Below are 18,354 nucleotides of genomic sequence, written 5' to 3'. Positions count from 1 at the left end.
GAAATTGTCCCAATTAAGTTAGTGAATATTCCTCCATCCCTATGTATCTGCTTCTGACCACAAGCTAATGGCTGCATTCTCTCAATTCAAAGGATCAGACAAACTTTTTCATTAAAGCAACGCAAAAATGCCATTCTTACTTTAGAAAACCTCAACTAATATGAAATAACACACTTAGCATGTAGCATAGTCCTGAAATAGAAAATCTTTTCTTCCATCTCTTAAAATATTGAAGGAAGAGACTAGAAGGTGTAGCTAAAATTGTGTAGCTTGGATTCTTTCACTTAAGGTGCTCCATGTTCAATTTGATTAAGAGGTGATTTAAAAATAAAAAAAAATGTGCAAGCCTGACATCTTAAAAGAACACACCACTGTTGAAGAGAGAAACTTAGCATCAGAAAAGTCAAACCGAAGATTCTATTTTAAAGGTTTGTGATTAACTTCTCTTAGCTGTAATAATCAACTTTATCATCCCATAAACCTTTGGGACACTTGTGAAATACCTAACAATGGAACTGAATCAAAGTTCACAGTGAATCCTGCAGCACAATTAAGCTCATCCAGATTGTGTTTTGGTTACTTCTTATGTTGGAAACATTAGGAACTCCATGATTTTCAAGTGGGTGCTATACTACATCTTTTACCACTAGCAAGCAAATTCATTAAAAAGAAAAAACACTAATTGAAAAAAACCCAATCCACAAGAGCAACCTAACTCCTCCTCCCTGCCTTTGACAGGTCACTGGAGTGGTCTGGGCTGCGCAGAGCTCGGGTCACACAGTTCATGCGGTAGCAGGGCTTCTGCCACAGCTTCTGCGCACAGGACACAGGGCTCCTGCTCATCATCAGCTCTCCTCACCAAAACCAGACCTGAGCCAGGAGCAGAAAGTTCAAGAGCAATCTGCCATGTTGAAAAAAGAGCAATTGCAAATATCTAACTTTCATGAGCTGTATTTTGCCTACCTTTTAATTCCTTTCCTATTCCATTCAAGCACCAAAACAAACGTTTTACAGGTGTGTAATAATCAAAATACAAATGAAAAAATACTTCCATGTACCTCAGGCTTAAAAAAATTCTTGCTCCTAAAGAGCTGTTAGACAAACATTCACTCTAGATGGCAGCAGAACATTACCCTGCCTAGGCATTGTTATGGTATTGTTTTAGCACGGAAACCTTAAAAAGGACAGATCCTTAATCCAAGAGACAAATAAAAGTATCTGTACACATGATATAAGAAATAAGTATTTCCAGCAATGATAACACTAACACCACAATTTTTTTTAAGTTTTTGCTTTCTTTGTTTCAAGGATAGTGCACAAATTGTCCTGCACCAGTAAACAGAAGTTTCTGCATTTTTCACAACATCCATTAAAAAATCTCTAATCTCTCCCAGAAATAGCAAGAAGTTACTGTATTGCCACAAAAGCCAATAAAAAGTAGCAATAATATATTTAATTGACTGATGACTCTAGGTTAAAAAAACTCATCAATTAGTTGCATTCAACTTTGAAATTTTTACCTGATTCTGTTTGCAAATTTTCTGATATCCGAAAACAATGCAATTTGCTGAAGTTGCGAGAAAACAACTGAACACAACTTGGAGGAAGAATCATATTCCTTAATCTTCCAAAGGTACATTCTGGTGGGACAATTACACAGCAAGCAGCATGAGCCTATAAACAACAGCATTAGTTAAGAACTTGTGATACACACTGTAAGTAAATTTATTCATAACAAACTATGACTGAAATTGTATAATTCAGGTTAGGGATTATATAGACCTTTTGTAAATCACCTTCATTACATGAATGGCCCATCTGCCACTAGATTTTTATTTGTTTAATTTAGGTTTTGTGTTACCAGTAATAGGGAGTCTTAATATGTCAAGAAACTTTCAAGGATCATGAACCTGTTCTGTTAAAAGCGAAAGGTTTTTATACAGCTAAACGGAGAACTTTGAAGTTTTGGTCTCAAACTCTGATACTCCACTCTATGTGGATATTTTATGGGGGAAATGGAAAAGGTGCACAGGTTATATTGAGCAGCTTGAAAAGAGCAGTATCCTCTTATATAGCTGTACCCACTTGCAGACTCTGAGGTAAGACTGTTTTCAGTTTTATTCCAAAAGGTGACTGGATAGTTTCTGCCTTTACACTGTTGCAAATCTTCTGCCTTTATTGAATACACGTACCTTTGTATGTATGGCCACACAGCATGTTACATTTCCTAGAGAAACTGTAGAACATTTGAGAACTGTATTTGACTGTTCTCAAATACAGTCCCTCCCACCTCAGAAATTATGTCTCAGATTAAAATACAAACCCCACAATATTAAAAAAAAATAAAATCATTGAAATCATACCTGAAATACTGAATAATCTCTAGAGTTTTATTTTAAATCATTACTACATGGAGTACCTCATCTAGCCTTAAGTAGCAAATTAACGATTTCTTACATATACTTTCAGTTCCCACCTCATCTACTGCTACTTTCACTTCCACCACATTTTAATATGAGGTGGCATTAAGTGGATGGACTAATTGTTATCTGCAGTACACACTGTCTATCAGTGTGTGAAAAGCTGTGGTTTCCAGAATTATTACTGAAAGGTGCCATCAGCTTGCACGGGAAATAAACATGTGTCATGTGAATGGAAAAACACAGAAACTGGTATTGACAGCTTAAAAAACCCCAACCACACAGGCTAAGACCTATTATATGCTGAAATAACAGCAAATATATGAGAATGGTAAGTCTTTATTCCTTGCAGAATTCATGATTTGAAATAAATTCTGATTTAACACAGAAAGTGCCTGCAGGCTTCTAATCACAGATCTATAATGATTAGGCCCTGTTAAATTCCACTGGATTTACACAAAGCTTCCCTGTGACTTTGAGAGTTGTTAATAAAAATTACTATGAGGAGGATTTAAAAAATCAGATTTCTCATTTAACACATAAAAAAATATTCAAATAAATAACTGTACAGATTAAGTGTATTTACACAGTGTATAAAAAAACGTATTTATACAGTGCGCAAATAAATTATGTTTATATCAAGTGTTCAAATAAGCATGTGCCCATATATATATGTGGTTACCACAAATACATGCAGCAGCACAACATACCAGGATGCCACACCATTCACATCTCATGCCAGAGAGCACCTCAGAAGACCCACAGGTTTTTTTGCAAAATTCGCAACGAGCACTTGAAGAAAGGTTTCCCTCCCTCCAGTGGTGGTGGTAAGTATCCTGAGGGAACACATCACAACTTAGCATTATATGAATCAGATACACATTCATTTTCAATACAACTTTAAAATCTGTAATTCAAATAGCTCTGAGGAAATAGCAACAGATACTAGGGCATAAGTTTTTCTCAAGATAAATACGAATCTTTAACAATCTAACATTTCACTAAAAAAAGAAGTTTAATCAAATTATCGAAAAATTTATCACTGTGTTTTTCCTTCACAGTCCACAAAAAAAACTCTTTTAAAAAAAAACATCCTACAATGTCAGTATTCTGTATCTACTGTGCTGTGAGAAGATAAGAAAATAGGCAGTTTTGCCTCAGTCAGACTGCAGGAAGCATGAGGATAAGAGAACATTTGCCAGGGATGCAATGCAGCCAACAGCTCAACATACAGAAAAAAAAAGAAAAGAGTTCCACACCAGCTTTTGCAAAGAAACTTTTATATAAGATATGTGATTTTTTTTTTTTTAATTTGGAGGTTGTACACATCCCACAGATTTTTCAGCAAGAGTTCAAAAGCATTGTGAATATACCAGCATTTAAGTTCACCTCACTCTTTGAAGTATATTCTGAAGTCACACAGGTCCTTTGCCTGTCAATAAGCAACTAAAGTGCTTTGATAACTGGCATGTGAGACTAAAGACCAAGACTGCTCCTTCTCTAGTCCACAAAACACACGACCACCTTTCCCTGCAGAGGCTTCGGCACTTACATGGTCCAGGTGCCCATCCTGGTGACACTGCCGGCAGTCACTGCAAGCAAACAGGATGCAGTCTGTGTGCACATGTAGCTCACAAACTAAAAGCACAAAAAAAAAAAACCAAAAAACTTTTTTAGGCTGGAAACCCCAGGGTTTTTCTGCATCTCCTTCTGCCCTCCCTTCCATACTCCTCTACTACCCTTTTCACACCATACTTTTTCTCCTTCACGCTCTTTACATTCAGCAACGGTAGACAATAAATAAGTTCACCAGCATTGTTTTGTGTGTTCCTCCACTTCCTCTGTGTTAAAAAGGTGTAACAAATATAAAGGAAAGGCTGAGCTAATTTTGCTCATAAACAGCACTTGTCATATTTCCTCCAATTAGAGCAAGTTGAATGTGTACAACTGCTCGGCTTTGTCTCATAGTTCCAGAGGAACTGCTGCCTACTCCAACATACCTGTGCCTGAAGGCTACTTTGAGTCAATCACCGTATATAAGGTAAATCACTATTTCATTGTCAAAAAAATATGAAATTATTTTTTCAGAGCAGCCTCCTAAGTAAGGTTAACATTGCCTTCTAAAATATGGTACATACTTGTAGGTGGAAGAAGTTTGAGTGAACCCTGCAAATGTTTAGGCAAGTCTTGGTTTTAAAATGCCTTCATTATTTAAAAGCTGACTTGAAATACCAGATGTGAAAGAAAAGAATCTGCAGTTATGCTACAAAGTTATGAGTTACAAAAAAAAAAATATTCCCAGAACAATAACTAATAGATCTCTATACCTAGCTTCATCATTTCAAGAGTTAGGAGGGTTCTCTGTGGGTCTCAGAGACAGAGATGGATAAAAAAGATCCTCCTGTAGCTGCTCGGTAAATACTCTGGGAAGGCATCTAACTTTTCATCAAGTAAATGAAACCAAGAGACAAGCATCAAATTTTTCAAATACCTTTCAGTTCCAGTCAAACAAGTTATTTCTCCAAGCATATCACAAAAATATGAGAACTGTAACCCAAAGATTGGAAGGTAACAACTGCACATATTAGCACATTATCTGAAAGTGTCTTGAAAGCAATGCTATTAATTTACTTGAAAACAATGCTATTATTTAGAAAATAATACCCAATTTGTGCTCTTTGGGCTCTTCCAGAGCAGAATTAACATTGTGTTTTCTAGCCCCAGAGAAGACATAATCTCCCATCACACCGAAGCGAACTCATGACTAAGTCAACCACAAACACACACAGCTCCCCATGCTCAGTGTCTTTCTTCACTGCACTCAAGAACTTCTCTCTGAGCTGTGGCACAGTCCCTCCTCCACTCACCTTTCTCCCTGTTCATAGATGTAACAGGAATATTTTCCATTTTTGCCGGTTCAACCAACCAGGCAAACTAGATGCTTGGAGTCATACTCTTGCTAATGTTCAAAGTGTCCATAGACAACGTTGCAGCTTCAAGGAATTTACAAAAGCATTGGGGGTTTTATTGTTAATTCTGCCAATACAGACATGCACTGCCCTTTGCTATACTTTGTAAGAACACAGAGGGGGTTTTACCTTTTGTTTAATTCACATCTGCTGCTTCTAGCACCAACCCTAGGCCCAAATTGGTAAGAAATATGTTCACATAAATGGTGGGAATGTCCTAGGGAGTTAATCCCTTAAGCTGACTATCCTGGTGTAGGAAAGAAGATGTTTTTGAATGTAAAGATTAAATTAGAGGTCCTACAAAAAGAAATTTAATCTTTATCAGCCATCCCATAACCTGCATTACTCTTTAACACATAACAGAATGACAATCTTCTGTTCAAGCTAGCTATGAAAGTTCTTTATGATTGCCAAAAAACCCAACCTGATTAATTTCAGATACATAAACTTGAGAGAAGAGCCTTTAAAATGTTAACTGCATCCTTCTCCAGTCAATCTGCTGCTCCTGCCCAATGATTATTAAGGAACTTTAGTAAAGAATTCGGCACAAAAAAAATGTTTGGATTACTCCAATATCTATTTTTTACTTTCCATCCCTTCTTCCTGGAAATAAAAGGAACAACATCATGAGTCCGGGTTCAACTGGCACCAGTGAAATCTGGTAGCAAAAATAGCTATCCAAAGCAATCAGTAACTGTCACCAGAATTTGGAGTCAATCTATTGTCATTTTTACCAATGACACATATATATTTATTTCACTATGCATTAATAAACATGCACGCTCATTTCTGAGAACAGGTCCCCTACTGTGCACTCACAAGATTCATGTGGGTGAAACCTTTTACTTCAAGAAAGTTTATTCAATTTTAATATATAAACAGTGCAAATCAAGTGATTAAAATCACTTGAAAAAAGTGATTATTTTACAAGTACATTTAATGATGTCAATCATTTCTTTAGAGAAGGTAACTCCATCTTAGCCTTTGTTTTTATCTTAATTATGTTAAAGAGTCCAGGAAAAGTTCTTAATTTTAGTATCAGACATGAACATCATAAACAAGACTAGATTTGCAGTATTAAGCTAAGTCATTAGAGATAAACAAAAAAAAAAAGGAAGAAAGTTCTATATCTCCATCTGAATTTAAAAGTTCGTTACCTTAAAACATTAGACTTCTACACCAAATTCCACAAGCATTTTTGAAGAATTAAGGAAGAATCTTGTGCATTTTATAAACTTCAGCTGCCATTTTTAAGATACATTTAAAAAAATTAGCAGAGAAACAAATTGTAGACTTACTGGTATTCAGAAAAAGGACACCGAAAAAATCACACCACACAAAATAGTAAAACTGTAAAATCCATGTGAGGAAAACAATTCAGAACCTTAAACGAACCATTAAAAAAATTCTGTGCATGTGTAATATCTAACTACAACATGTGACTTCATGTGCTTCATATCTACAAACACTTAAATGGAAACATCTGAAAAAATATTCCTTTGCACTTGTAGGCTGGGTTTGGCTGGGGTAGAATTAATTTTCTTCACAGTGGCTAGAATGGGGCTGTGTTTTGGGTTTGTGCTGCACACAGGGTTTATAATATAGAGATGTTTTAGTTATTCTTGAGCAGGGCTTACACAGAGCCAAGGCCTTTCCTGCTTTTCGAACTGCTACGCTGGGGAGGAAGTTAGGGAAAGCTGAGAGGAGACACAGCCAGGACAGGTGACTCAAACCGGCCAAAGGGATATTCCAGACCATCTGACATCCTGCTCAGTATTTAAAGCTGGGGACAAGAAGGAGGAATGAGGAATATTTGGGGTGATGGCATTTGTCCTCCCAAGTTCCTGTGAGGTGTGAGGGGGCCCTGCTCTCCTGGAGATGCAAAACACCTGCCCGCCCATTGGAAGCTGGGAATGACTTCTTCATTTTTTTCTGCTTGTGTGTGTGTGGGGGGGGGGGGTTTACTTTCCATATAATACTTTCCAATATAATCTGGCTTCCAATTGTCTCCCTGATCCTGGTGGAAGGGCAGGCAGCAAGTGGTGTATGTGGTGCTTAGCAGCTGTCTGGGGGAAACCACAACAAATGGATACAATGAGAATGCAGTAGAATTAATAGAGTAAGAATATGAAAGCAAAATTTAGAAAGCTTTAACTAAATTGGATCACTAAACTAAAGCTATTTGTAATAGTTAAGAGGGTATAACTAGTGAAAACTATTTTCTTCTCAAATTTCTATGTTTATCTAATGGCACACAGGTTCTGAGTCTTACTAAGATCACTAGAAAATTCCCTGTGCTATCTGTAGCTCACAGAACATCCTACCAAACCATCCTGGTCACATGGGGACTATCCTAAGTGACATATTCCCACTAGTCAGAAGAACAGTTTGGCTCCATTATGCAACTCAACAGACAAAAGCAGAAACAGAAATACTGTTCACACCAAGTCTAAATACCGTGATCAAAGAGGATTGCTTCCCCTACACATACACATAGAAAAATCACATTTAATAAGACATTATCTTTAGCAAAACAGCGATTTTGGAAGCAACTCAATTCCCTGAAGAATTGATTTTTCATTCATTAGACTTTTTTTAAACAGTTCAGAGGTAATATTCCTATAAAACAGTAAATTCTATTTAACCTCACACCTCAACTGAACAACTAATAGACATTTAAGACAATGGAGAATTGGAGAGCTGTCCTACATCAAAATCAGTCACATACTCATGCCAACATTCAAAATAAAAATCTGGTATTTGGGTGATTTCTTTAATTATTGTTTTTTCAGAGAATCCATGTCAGAACATTCAGAGCAGTACTATTTTGACAAATAATATTTTCAAATATCTTTCCATTGAAGGTACCTCATCCTCATTACAAGTAACAGATATCTGAGACTAGTAACACAGGAAATTCTACATTCTTTTCTAGAAATACGAATACCTGATGTTTCTCTGTATCAAAAGTTTCCACTGGAAACAGAAATAAATTACTGCAACAGGACAAGTCTTTCAGCAAAATAGCTCCTCATTCGTTGCCCATCTCAGGCAGGGATTCATTGCACACCACCACAGACTCGATCAAAGTAAATTGGCAGAAAGCTGAAAAGAGTGTAGAGGTTTGACATAATTTGCATTTTATGGAAGGTGGTTGATTTATTATTCCTTAGTTTGGAGTACACCTTCCCACAACCAATGAATGGATAATAAACAAAGCAAATATTGCTCAATCACTCAAGGTATGCAGTGTAGGGAGACTGTAGGTTACTGGGTGGCACACAGATGGCCGTACAAATAAGGTTTGAGTTACCTTCGCATCGAAAGGCAGGTGACTCCAGGGACTTCCTGCACACAGCACAAAACTTTCTTTTGTAAAGTCCTGGAGGCCCAAAACAGTGTGCAACTGGAACCTGCCAGCAAAGAATGCATAAGACATCATCAATTTCAACTTTCAAAGTGTCAGTTAAAATTCATAGAAGCTGCTTTATCTTGCAACAACAGAGCAGTATCTACAACGTGAACTTAACTCAGCACAAGAATAAATAGATGAAACATCCTTTAAAGAATAATCATACTTGGAAATATACGTTAAATGCTTAAATGTAACTTTTTTTAATTCTTGGGAATTAATATGTATTGTATATATTTTTAAGCTGATTAGCTTCTTGATGATTCACAACAACAGGAATCCAAAGGGTTCCTTTGGGACATACCTGTAATCACAGCTGTTCTTCTAAGCATTCTTAATTGAATCAAGGACAATTAAAGAGTAATTACCGCACAGGTGAACAAAATACCCTAAAGACACGCACAAGACAACTTTTAACATCTCAGAGCTGCCGCAGTTCAGTGCTCTCCACACACCTTTCACTTCCTCCCCAAATACAGCCCGGCCACTGGCTGACCAAAGGGATTGGTTGGTCTCCCCCTGCCTTATCCAAGGCCTGAATGGTATCCAGCTCCTGAAGTACATCCAGACTGAGTTTCCTCTTGACGGTAGGTTGAAAATGATAGACTACAATTTCTCTTGCAAAAGCTATCTATACCAACAGTTTTGGCAAATGTGTTTCTTATTATTCATTTACCTTAAATTGGGTTTTTTCTTGCTTGATTTTATTAATTATTAATTTTTGATTAATAATGAACATGGGAAGTGATAGTACCAAAGAATCAACAGATGAAGCAAAGTAAAGAATAAGAAACATACCTAAGTTTCATACCTTTTCTAGAGACTACTCTTCCTACAAGATGCACAACTCTGCTAAAGTGACAGTCACATTAAAAGGAAAGAACATAACTGCATGTTTAAAGTCCTGGGATCCAAATGAGTTCCACAAAAGCTTGCTGTGATTTAGGTATTTAGTATTATGCATTTCACATGCCCTTCTTGGTACAATGAAGTTTTACACATCAAGTTTATCTTGTGGTTGTATTTCTGGCAAAAGCTGACAAATTATTACTTAGGTCTCAAATGAAATTAATCATTCCCAGTAAAACTTTGGAAATAAAGACTTCAGATACATGGAGTCACAGATAACAGCCTTTCCTCTCAGATATACTGGTAAAACATCCTTCAATTATTCATCAGGATTTGAATTTTCTCCTTGTATATTGAGGTTTTCCTGAGAACTATTAGCAGCAAATCTGACATGTACTGTGAACACAGAATTTGATGACCCAAGGAGTTGCTTCCAGTTATAAGCATCAAATTCCCACAAGAATTTTCTGTCTCAGAAAGTATGGGAACAGTTACATCAAACAATCCTATTATTCAAGCATGAACAATGAAAGAAATGAGGTAAAGTTTTGCCAGATGCAACAGAAGGAGAAAAGAACAATGCTGGAAATTTAATCAAGAAAAATCAGTAACCCCCAAACTACAAAGCATGTGGTTCCTCAGCGCTCCTCAGAATTAAGCTTTGGGAGGTAAAAGAGGACAAACAGAGGTATGAAATATGTTTGTCTCACTAAACATGAACAGAATAGTGCACAGCAGCGGACCAGTGAATCAAAGTAACCAGCTCATTGCCCTAGGAGACCGTGAGGAATCCTTGGTCCCTGACTGACCAGGAAACTGCCCATTCAGATCCCAAGCTCCCCACTAAGCTGGGCTGACAGCCAGCCTACAAAAAAGACTCCATATCAGTATCTCCAATACAATATATTAACAGCATTTCCTCTGAAAGCTTCAAGTTTTAACTTGATGTACAAGTTGGGGATTAAAAAATACAGCCAAACCATTATTTTCAGGTCCACACCCTACTCCTTTCAGCCCAAATTGAAATTTCATTCTCTGCAGCCCTCCATCTCTGACATAAAGTTCATAGCTGGCTTACATAATTTTTTTTTAAAATCAGAATATTCGAGCCATATAATGTATGTTTACAAAAAGAATACATATTCTTGGTGGGGGCAAATTACCCTAGAAAGCCCAAGAAGCCTTAATCAAACTATCCCAGAAGAAGTTTAAGGCTCATAATCCCTGCCTACCCTGCTTCTTCTTCAAGAGAAGGAATGCAAGTTACTGGGCAAGTAATGCAAGACACTGTCATGCAAGTTACCTGGGCTTAGTTATTGTGGAGGTAAAGTGCCAGAGCTGCAGCTCACTCTAGCTACTCCAAAAAAAAAAGTTTGCTGGGAGCAGGCCACTTGCACAAAAGTAATCCTGCACAATGAATTCACGTGCAGAAAGTTGGTAAGAAATGACTATGTGAGCACAACCTGATGCAGACACTGTGAGGAGTACTGAAAAGCCCTGGTGGGATTTTTTCAGGCAACCTTTCCTGCACATCCCAACCTGTCTTCTGGTTTCAAGTGTCATCTTAAGTGCCCTACCCCTGCCACAGCCTCAAGCATCATGCAGCCACCCAACGGAGAAGAATTCCCCCTGAAATCAGACACAGTGGAGACCTCCCTTAGCTCCAAGGTGTGAACAACCTGCTCTGGACACCCAGCATGAGCATCCAACCCTCTCAACAACCCAGGTTTGAAACACAGGGGACTCCTTTTCTGGCCATGAGTCTGGCTATTTTATCTTAAGCCTAGCTTAGAAACGGAGGCTGTTCATTATTGTCACAGAGAGGTTCTGCTAAAATAAAGAACATGTGAAAAACAGTGTTTCTTTTGGGAAAAATTGTGACAAAGGACTTTGACAGAAGGCAAACTTATTCAGAGTCTGACTGTACTTATATAGAATACTCAAGGGAAGGAGACCAAGTCAAAATTCTTCAGCTGTTCAGACCATGGTAACAAATGTCTGAAGTCTCAAGTCACTGTCAAACAGAATGGAGCAACTTGCTGATTGAAATGTTAAGGGCAGGTGGAGAAGGGGAAAAGAAGGGGGGAAAAAGTTTCTTTAATTTCTTTCTTACAAATCAAGCCAAAGAAACTTTGTTTATTTTGAGTGGTCTTTCAAACATGCTTTGGAAGATGACAGGTATAAAAGCAATGTAGAGCCTGATGGAAAATGGGATGGGAGTAAGATGGAAACAAAGAAAAGGTAAAAGAGCAAGTACAACATAACAAATGCATCAATTACATAATGTTTCTCCGAACATGTTTTGGTTGCTGGACAAGTTCCAAGCACCTAATATATATATAAATATATATATAAAAATAAAATATTTTAAACTCAGACTAGAAAAGCCAGTGAGACACCATGAAAGAATACAGAACATTACATCCACCTCCGTAAGTACAGCAAAGTACAGAAGCATAAGGTGGCCTACAGAGAAAATGTTAATAATTCATGAGAGTTTAAAACTGCTTTTCCAATCCATCTACTTAAATTACCTTATGGAAACCACAAAAATCAATTTCCACAGAAAAATACAGAAAATTTCTTCTAGTAATACCATTAAATGACATCTAAGTGCCCTTACAATATTGATCAGAAGCATATCAACAGAAAGTACAATGGTAACACTCCAGTATGATCTACAGAATGACTCTGCATTCAAGAGGCAAGAAACTCCTAGTTCCTGTTGTATTTCCTGCCATCTGTCAAGGAATGCAAAGCATTAGAGAATGTAATAAATATCTGTAAATGTTCCTATCAGCCTGTAATAGAATTTGATCCTATAGAAACCTAAGATTCTAACTCCTTCAGTGCAATCTGTGCATGTGTACAGCAGTTCTGCATTAACAAAAAAAAACCAAAAAAACCAAACCAGCAACAAACTGCTTTTAAAATCCACACTTTGGAAGATAGAAAGGATAGAACAAAGAAAGGATAGAATTGCTTTCTTTTGATAGTGCCTTTTAAAACTGCTCCTCATCCTGAAATGTCACAGGATATCAAGCATGTGACCAACAGTATATCATGAATTCAAGTACCCTTCCACTAAGGTGGAGTCACTTTGTACAGAGTGGCCCAGCTACCCTCCAGACCCTCTCATTTGTGTATAGTCAGGCCAGGCTGTGTTACTGGTCTGCAGCCTCCAGCATGCCTCAGCAGCAGGGGAGAAAATACAGCTCCAGGAAGGCCTGTTTTACACCCAGCAGCAGCTTCTTTTCTACCAGTTCAGGCAGAAGAAAGCTTCATTTGAAATCATGAGGCAAGGACTTCCAGGTGCAAAGGGCAATGAGAGAAATACAGATATATCAAATGCCAGGGTGGCAGCTGCTGTCTTGGGCAGTCTTAAAAAGGAACTACCTACTAAAAACTTTTCCTAGGCCTATGTCTAGATATTTTTTTACCCATGCATCTCCCCCATCACATCAGGGTGACTTTCACTTGGCATGACTTTATAAAAAATACCAGAGAGATTAAGAAACCAGGGTGGCAGGACCTAAGGTAGTGTGAGGCTGAACAGCTTCCAAGAAGAAAAGGGTAAACAGAAAGAAGGATTCTAAAACTCTCAACAACAGCCTCCAAGTGTTGAGTAAAAGGAATTTAACTTACAACCACTAGCTTGCAGCTCAAAAACACTGTTGCATTTTAAGGAAAAGCACAAGCAGCTTGGAAGCAACCATTTTGATCAGACACTCACAAGGGCAGTCACACAAGAGTCATTCTCAAAGACTGCTCCCAACATAAGGCCAAAAAAAATTCCTGATAAAAATTAAAATGGTCTTTCTGAAACAAAAACATGTACGGATATTTAAGTGTAGAAGCACTTCCCTATCTAAAGTTTCTAAGGTTCACTCCAACACTGTAAACCTTTGCTCTAGGGAGGTAGATATGGTGAACACGCCTCACTCCACCCCATGACTGTTCTGTCCAGGCCTAGACCATACCCTCTCTGCGAGAAGCCAACAACTTTGTGATTCAACTTTTGCCCTTATTGACATATTTTCAATTACTTCCTTATTACTCAGTAATCAAAAATAGCACTTTGATTTGTTTGAAACCTCTTATTTAGTAGCAAAATATTTCTGCAACTTGAATACACTGTGTGCTCTGGAATGTCCTCTATTGCTTTGGCATTTTAGGGACAATGCCTATCAACTACTCTTTGCTTATGCTCAAACTGATGTTCTTGCTCTGAGTACTTAATTTATTGACTGGGGTTTAAAGGCAATGTAAGTATGCATTCCATATGGCAGCTCTGAAATGAAGTAAGAATACAGAGTTAAATGGTGGCTCAACACATAACAGGACAAGAAAGACAAAATCAAATACTTAATTATCAAAATTTTAATTGGGGCTAATGCAAGGGAATGATGCATACATCTATATGCTATCTCACTATATCCAGGATTATTTTTCTTCATCTTGCAGATCTCTATGACAGGATATTTGGCCTTAGACATTCCAAGGTCTCAAGGACCCTTTGCAATGGATAATGCATCCCATGCTAGTTCAAACCAGAATGATACGATACTTCTACTTGAAAGTAATACTCATGTAAAAGCTTTCCACTGCAATTAAGAGTTGCTTGGCCTAGTCTTTTTGGCCTAGTAGTGTAAAGAAAAAATAACATGCAAAAGTCACTCACTCCTTGCTTTTACTTTTACAGAGGAAATCAATGTCCATGTCCTCTTATCAAGACAAAGATTAAGAATTAAAACAAACACAGTGCCATCCCATAATGCTTCTGAAACTGAAGAGTCACTGATACAGCTGCAGAGCTCATCTGGGAGTTCATAATAAACTCTCCTGAGGTTACAAACAAGGAGGAGCGAGCTAGCCCTTCTGTCCCTTAAGCTCTGAGTTTCCACTTCAGGGAGAAAGGGGAGAAAACCTTGGTGCAGTGACAAGATTACCAGCAAGCAGTTTTAACCCTCATTTGGATTCTAAATTATGCCATGTAACTGTCTCCAAGCAGCTGCCTCACTGAAACAACACAGGCATGGGTCAAGTGCTGGAGAGAGACTTTCTTGATGGAAAGGGGCTACCCAGCAAGGGCCCAGGTAAAACCACAGTCACAGAACGGCTTGGGTTGGAAGGGAACCTTTAAAGGTCACTAGTCCAAATTTCCATGCAGTAGCAGGGACACCTTTGACTAGATCAGGTTGCTCAGAGCCCTGTCCAACCTGGTCCTGAAGGCATTCAGGAATGGGGCACCTACCACCTCTCGGAGCAACATGTGACAGTATTTCACCACCATTATTGTAAAAATGTTTTCTGTAAGTCTAGTCAGAAAGTCAGAATGCATCCCCTTTTAGTTTAAAACCATTACCCCTCACCCCATTGCTATGGGCCCCTCAGAAAGATCTTCGACTTTCAGACCATTGTTACTGACCCAAATAACCACGCTGCACACAGCTGAACCCAGCATCCAGAGGGAGAAACTCAGGTCAGCAGACAATTACAAGAGTAGAGACCCCTGCAACTACCACAGCCTTCCCATTCCTTACCCCAGCCCATTAATGCAGAAACTTTCCTTACAAAGGAAAGTTTTATTTTTAGCACACAAAGATTCAGAATCTGATAACCTAGACTAGCATTTTTCCATTCTAGACAACCTGGCTTTAAGAATAACAGCACACAACAAAGTCTCATGAGCAGACTTCAAAACCTTCTTAAAATGGAAATGTTTAGAACCCATTAGAGCAATGCAACAACACACCAACAAGGGAAAATAAGCATAGCAAATGCTGAACATCACTAAACCATTCTTCATGTGGTCTCATTTCAATTTAGTTTTCCAAGAACACTAAGAAGCACTAAGTGTAACACTAAGTATTACACTTCTAAGAAGCTGTAATACAGCTTCAATTCCAACCTAACAAGGGAAGACAAAACTTCACATTTCACCCCCAAAACCATTTTGTTTTTACTGTTATTTTGTTTTGTGTTGGTGTTTGGGTATGGTTTTTTTTTTTGTCCTCCCTTTCTCCCCTTTGTTTTTTAACATGTGTACTGTAAAGTAGGTAAATACTTATGGGAATGTAGGAAAAAGAGAGTTTGAATTTTAAACAGTTGCTGAGACCTTACCATTGGAACAAATCATATGCCCTGCAAACTTTTCAGAAGACTGATCCACAAAGGCTTGTTTAGAAACATCATGATCTGTATCCACTCTGGAATACTAAATGCAGATGATAATGATTTACAATTGAGAAAAAAATTCATAGGTCAGCCTTAAGAATGATCTGAGACTGGATGCAGTTGTGGCATGCTTGTGACGCTGTGGGCCTTTACTTGACCCTGGGAAGGAAACCCTACTGTCAAGAATAAAAGTTTCCACCAAACATCTACTGAAAAATTATTCTCTGATGGGTGACTTAGTATCAAATGACACACATTCTGATGAGCTTTAACAATTGCCATCTTCTCTAGATGAAATCCAGGCAAGTAAAAAAAAAAAGTCTCATTTTTCTAATACAGTGAATATTGACATAGCTGAAAGAACTACCAGAAAAAAATCCCACCAGTGTTCCCTCCTACGTCAGACCTTTTAATAAATAAATAATCTGAAAGGAGAGATTAAGAAAATAAACTTCCCACAAATTGTATAAATGGCTGTCATTTGTTTTTCGCTCCGTTATATTTTTTACGCAAATGCCAAGTCTGGTATTTGCTTTGACAGAGCCTGCATGCAAAACGTCTCCCATATGGCAGCCTTCACTTGTACAGCTGATCAGGATTAATGCAACTTGGATGACCACGTCAAGGAGGACATGACTGTCCAGAACGAACAGTACAATCCAGAGTTTTCAAAATAAAATCATTACAGCTCAAGATATAAAACACAGAAGACTCTTAGAGCTAAACACAACAATGCTGAACTGCAAACAGTTTTAAAGACTGACAACAGCACCAAATAACTATCCTCGCTGTGCAGTACAATTTGTGTTTATTGTTTACAGATAAATCACAAGATAAACATTTTGGGGCAGATAGATTACAAGGACTGACAAGAGAGAAAAAAATTACACTGACGTCTACAACTGATGCAAATGGGAACATTAAGTTTAAATTGAGGACTTTAACCATATAAAAGCAAAGGAACAAATACTATTTTGAACAATGAATTAAATTTAGAGCAAATCCACAAAAGAAACAGTCATAAATGTTTACAACGCCCACACTCTGAATTAAATTACTATTTTCCAGTTGGATTTTTGCCATCCTCCCAAAGACCCTTGTATATACCTATATCATCTGATTCACTATTCTTTTTGCTACATTGACTGATTGTCAACATACTGAAACAGGAGACAATGCTAATTCTTAGTAAAAGCACTTCTCATTACCTACATGTCCCTTTACCATGGGTTCTAAGACAGCAGTATTTCTTACTAGTATTTCTTACTGTTTCACTGGCAAATTTTTATGTATCAGACACCTTTCTGACACCTCTCAAGATGAAAGGTATGTAAGGAAAGAGGAAAAGTAAAAGAAGAGAAAAAGCAAAGCTTTGCGTTGGCACAGCCTAGCAGCTTTATCACCTAGACAAAGCATATTCAAGAAAAACAAATGGATAATTTCTCTTCATCCAATCCCTCTAACTCAAATTGCATATTGTTTTCAAACTTCCACATCTCATCCCCTACACAGGCTTCCACAACAAAAAGGAGCTGGTAAAATGTTTTATGACACAAAGAAAGGAATCAGCTCCCTTCACAGGTCTACATAATGGATTCCCAAAAACGTGCTTTGGGTCAGCAAGGTCTGTAATGAACATGACTGATTTTACAGCCATGTCTCATTCAACTTCTGGCTGTGGTATTACTAGAGAAGTAGTAAAACACTACAAATACAAAGGTAAGGTAATACCTTAAGGTATTTGTAGTGTTTTACTACTTCTCTAGTAAATTTCTCATGTCCCTCTCCCCTTCCGTTCCTCTTCTGTCATCCTTTCCCAAGGGGATAACACACTTCGTTTTCTCTTCAGTTTAGCTTCTTAGTACCTTAGTCGCATCCTATTATATTCTGTAAGATTGATTCATGTTCCACACCCTTTGATTCAATCTCTTACACATAAGGTCTTGTGGGAGAAGGTCACAAGCCATCTGAAAGCAAGTACTTTATTGCGAAACTTCCAGGTAATGACACACAGTAAGAACATCTAGTAACATTTAAAGAATGCAAATAACTGATCTTCAAAGGCAGAGTATCTACAGTTGCTCATAGCAGACTTCTCAAAGGAAGTGTAGCTTTGCCTGTGAGCAGCTATAAAAGCTTCAGTGATGACTAACACAATTTTTGCATTATGATATGAAAACAACCCACTGCTAATACAGCACCATGTTCATTACTGATAAATGTGTGGTATTACCCCAAGAAGGAGACAAGCCAGTTTCTTTACTCACCCTTACAAGGCTGGGAGCAATACATGAGCATGGTATCTTGACATTCTTGAGGCACTTTTCGTGAGACATGAAGTTGCAAACTGTGGAAATAAAATAAGAACCATGAGCAACTCTTCAGAAGCAAGGGGCTTTAAGAAACACAATCAAACAAAACCAAAAATGGAGTCAAATACAATTGGGAACACATCTTTTTAAACACATTTGCTATCCCCTAGGTTTGAGAACGTACACAACTGTCACACCCTGAGCAGTGCATGCAC

At 37.8% G+C, this 18,354-nt stretch overlaps 1 protein-coding gene across 1 annotated transcript in view; it reads right to left on the bottom strand.

The window, feature by feature from the left end:
* DGKQ (diacylglycerol kinase theta) overlaps positions 1–18,354 on the bottom strand; it is an 88,219-nt gene that overhangs the window by 47,250 nt on the left and 22,615 nt on the right. The window contains exons 2-6 of the mRNA XM_036403770.2: positions 18,095–18,174; positions 8,703–8,802; positions 3,973–4,058; positions 3,131–3,256; positions 1,521–1,674 (exon numbers count right to left, since the gene is read on the bottom strand). Of these exons, the coding sequence (XP_036259663.1) occupies positions 1,521–1,674; positions 3,131–3,256; positions 3,973–4,058; positions 8,703–8,802; positions 18,095–18,174 (546 nt within the window). The remainder of the gene's footprint in view (positions 1–1,520; positions 1,675–3,130; positions 3,257–3,972; positions 4,059–8,702; positions 8,803–18,094; positions 18,175–18,354) is intronic.

This window comes from Molothrus ater, chromosome Z (genome assembly GCF_012460135.2).
Source record: "Molothrus ater isolate BHLD 08-10-18 breed brown headed cowbird chromosome Z, BPBGC_Mater_1.1, whole genome shotgun sequence".
Lineage (NCBI taxonomy): Eukaryota > Metazoa > Chordata > Aves > Passeriformes > Icteridae > Molothrus > Molothrus ater.
The sequence above is the reverse complement of the archived record's forward strand: the minus strand, read 5'-3'. Positions and strand labels throughout refer to the sequence as shown.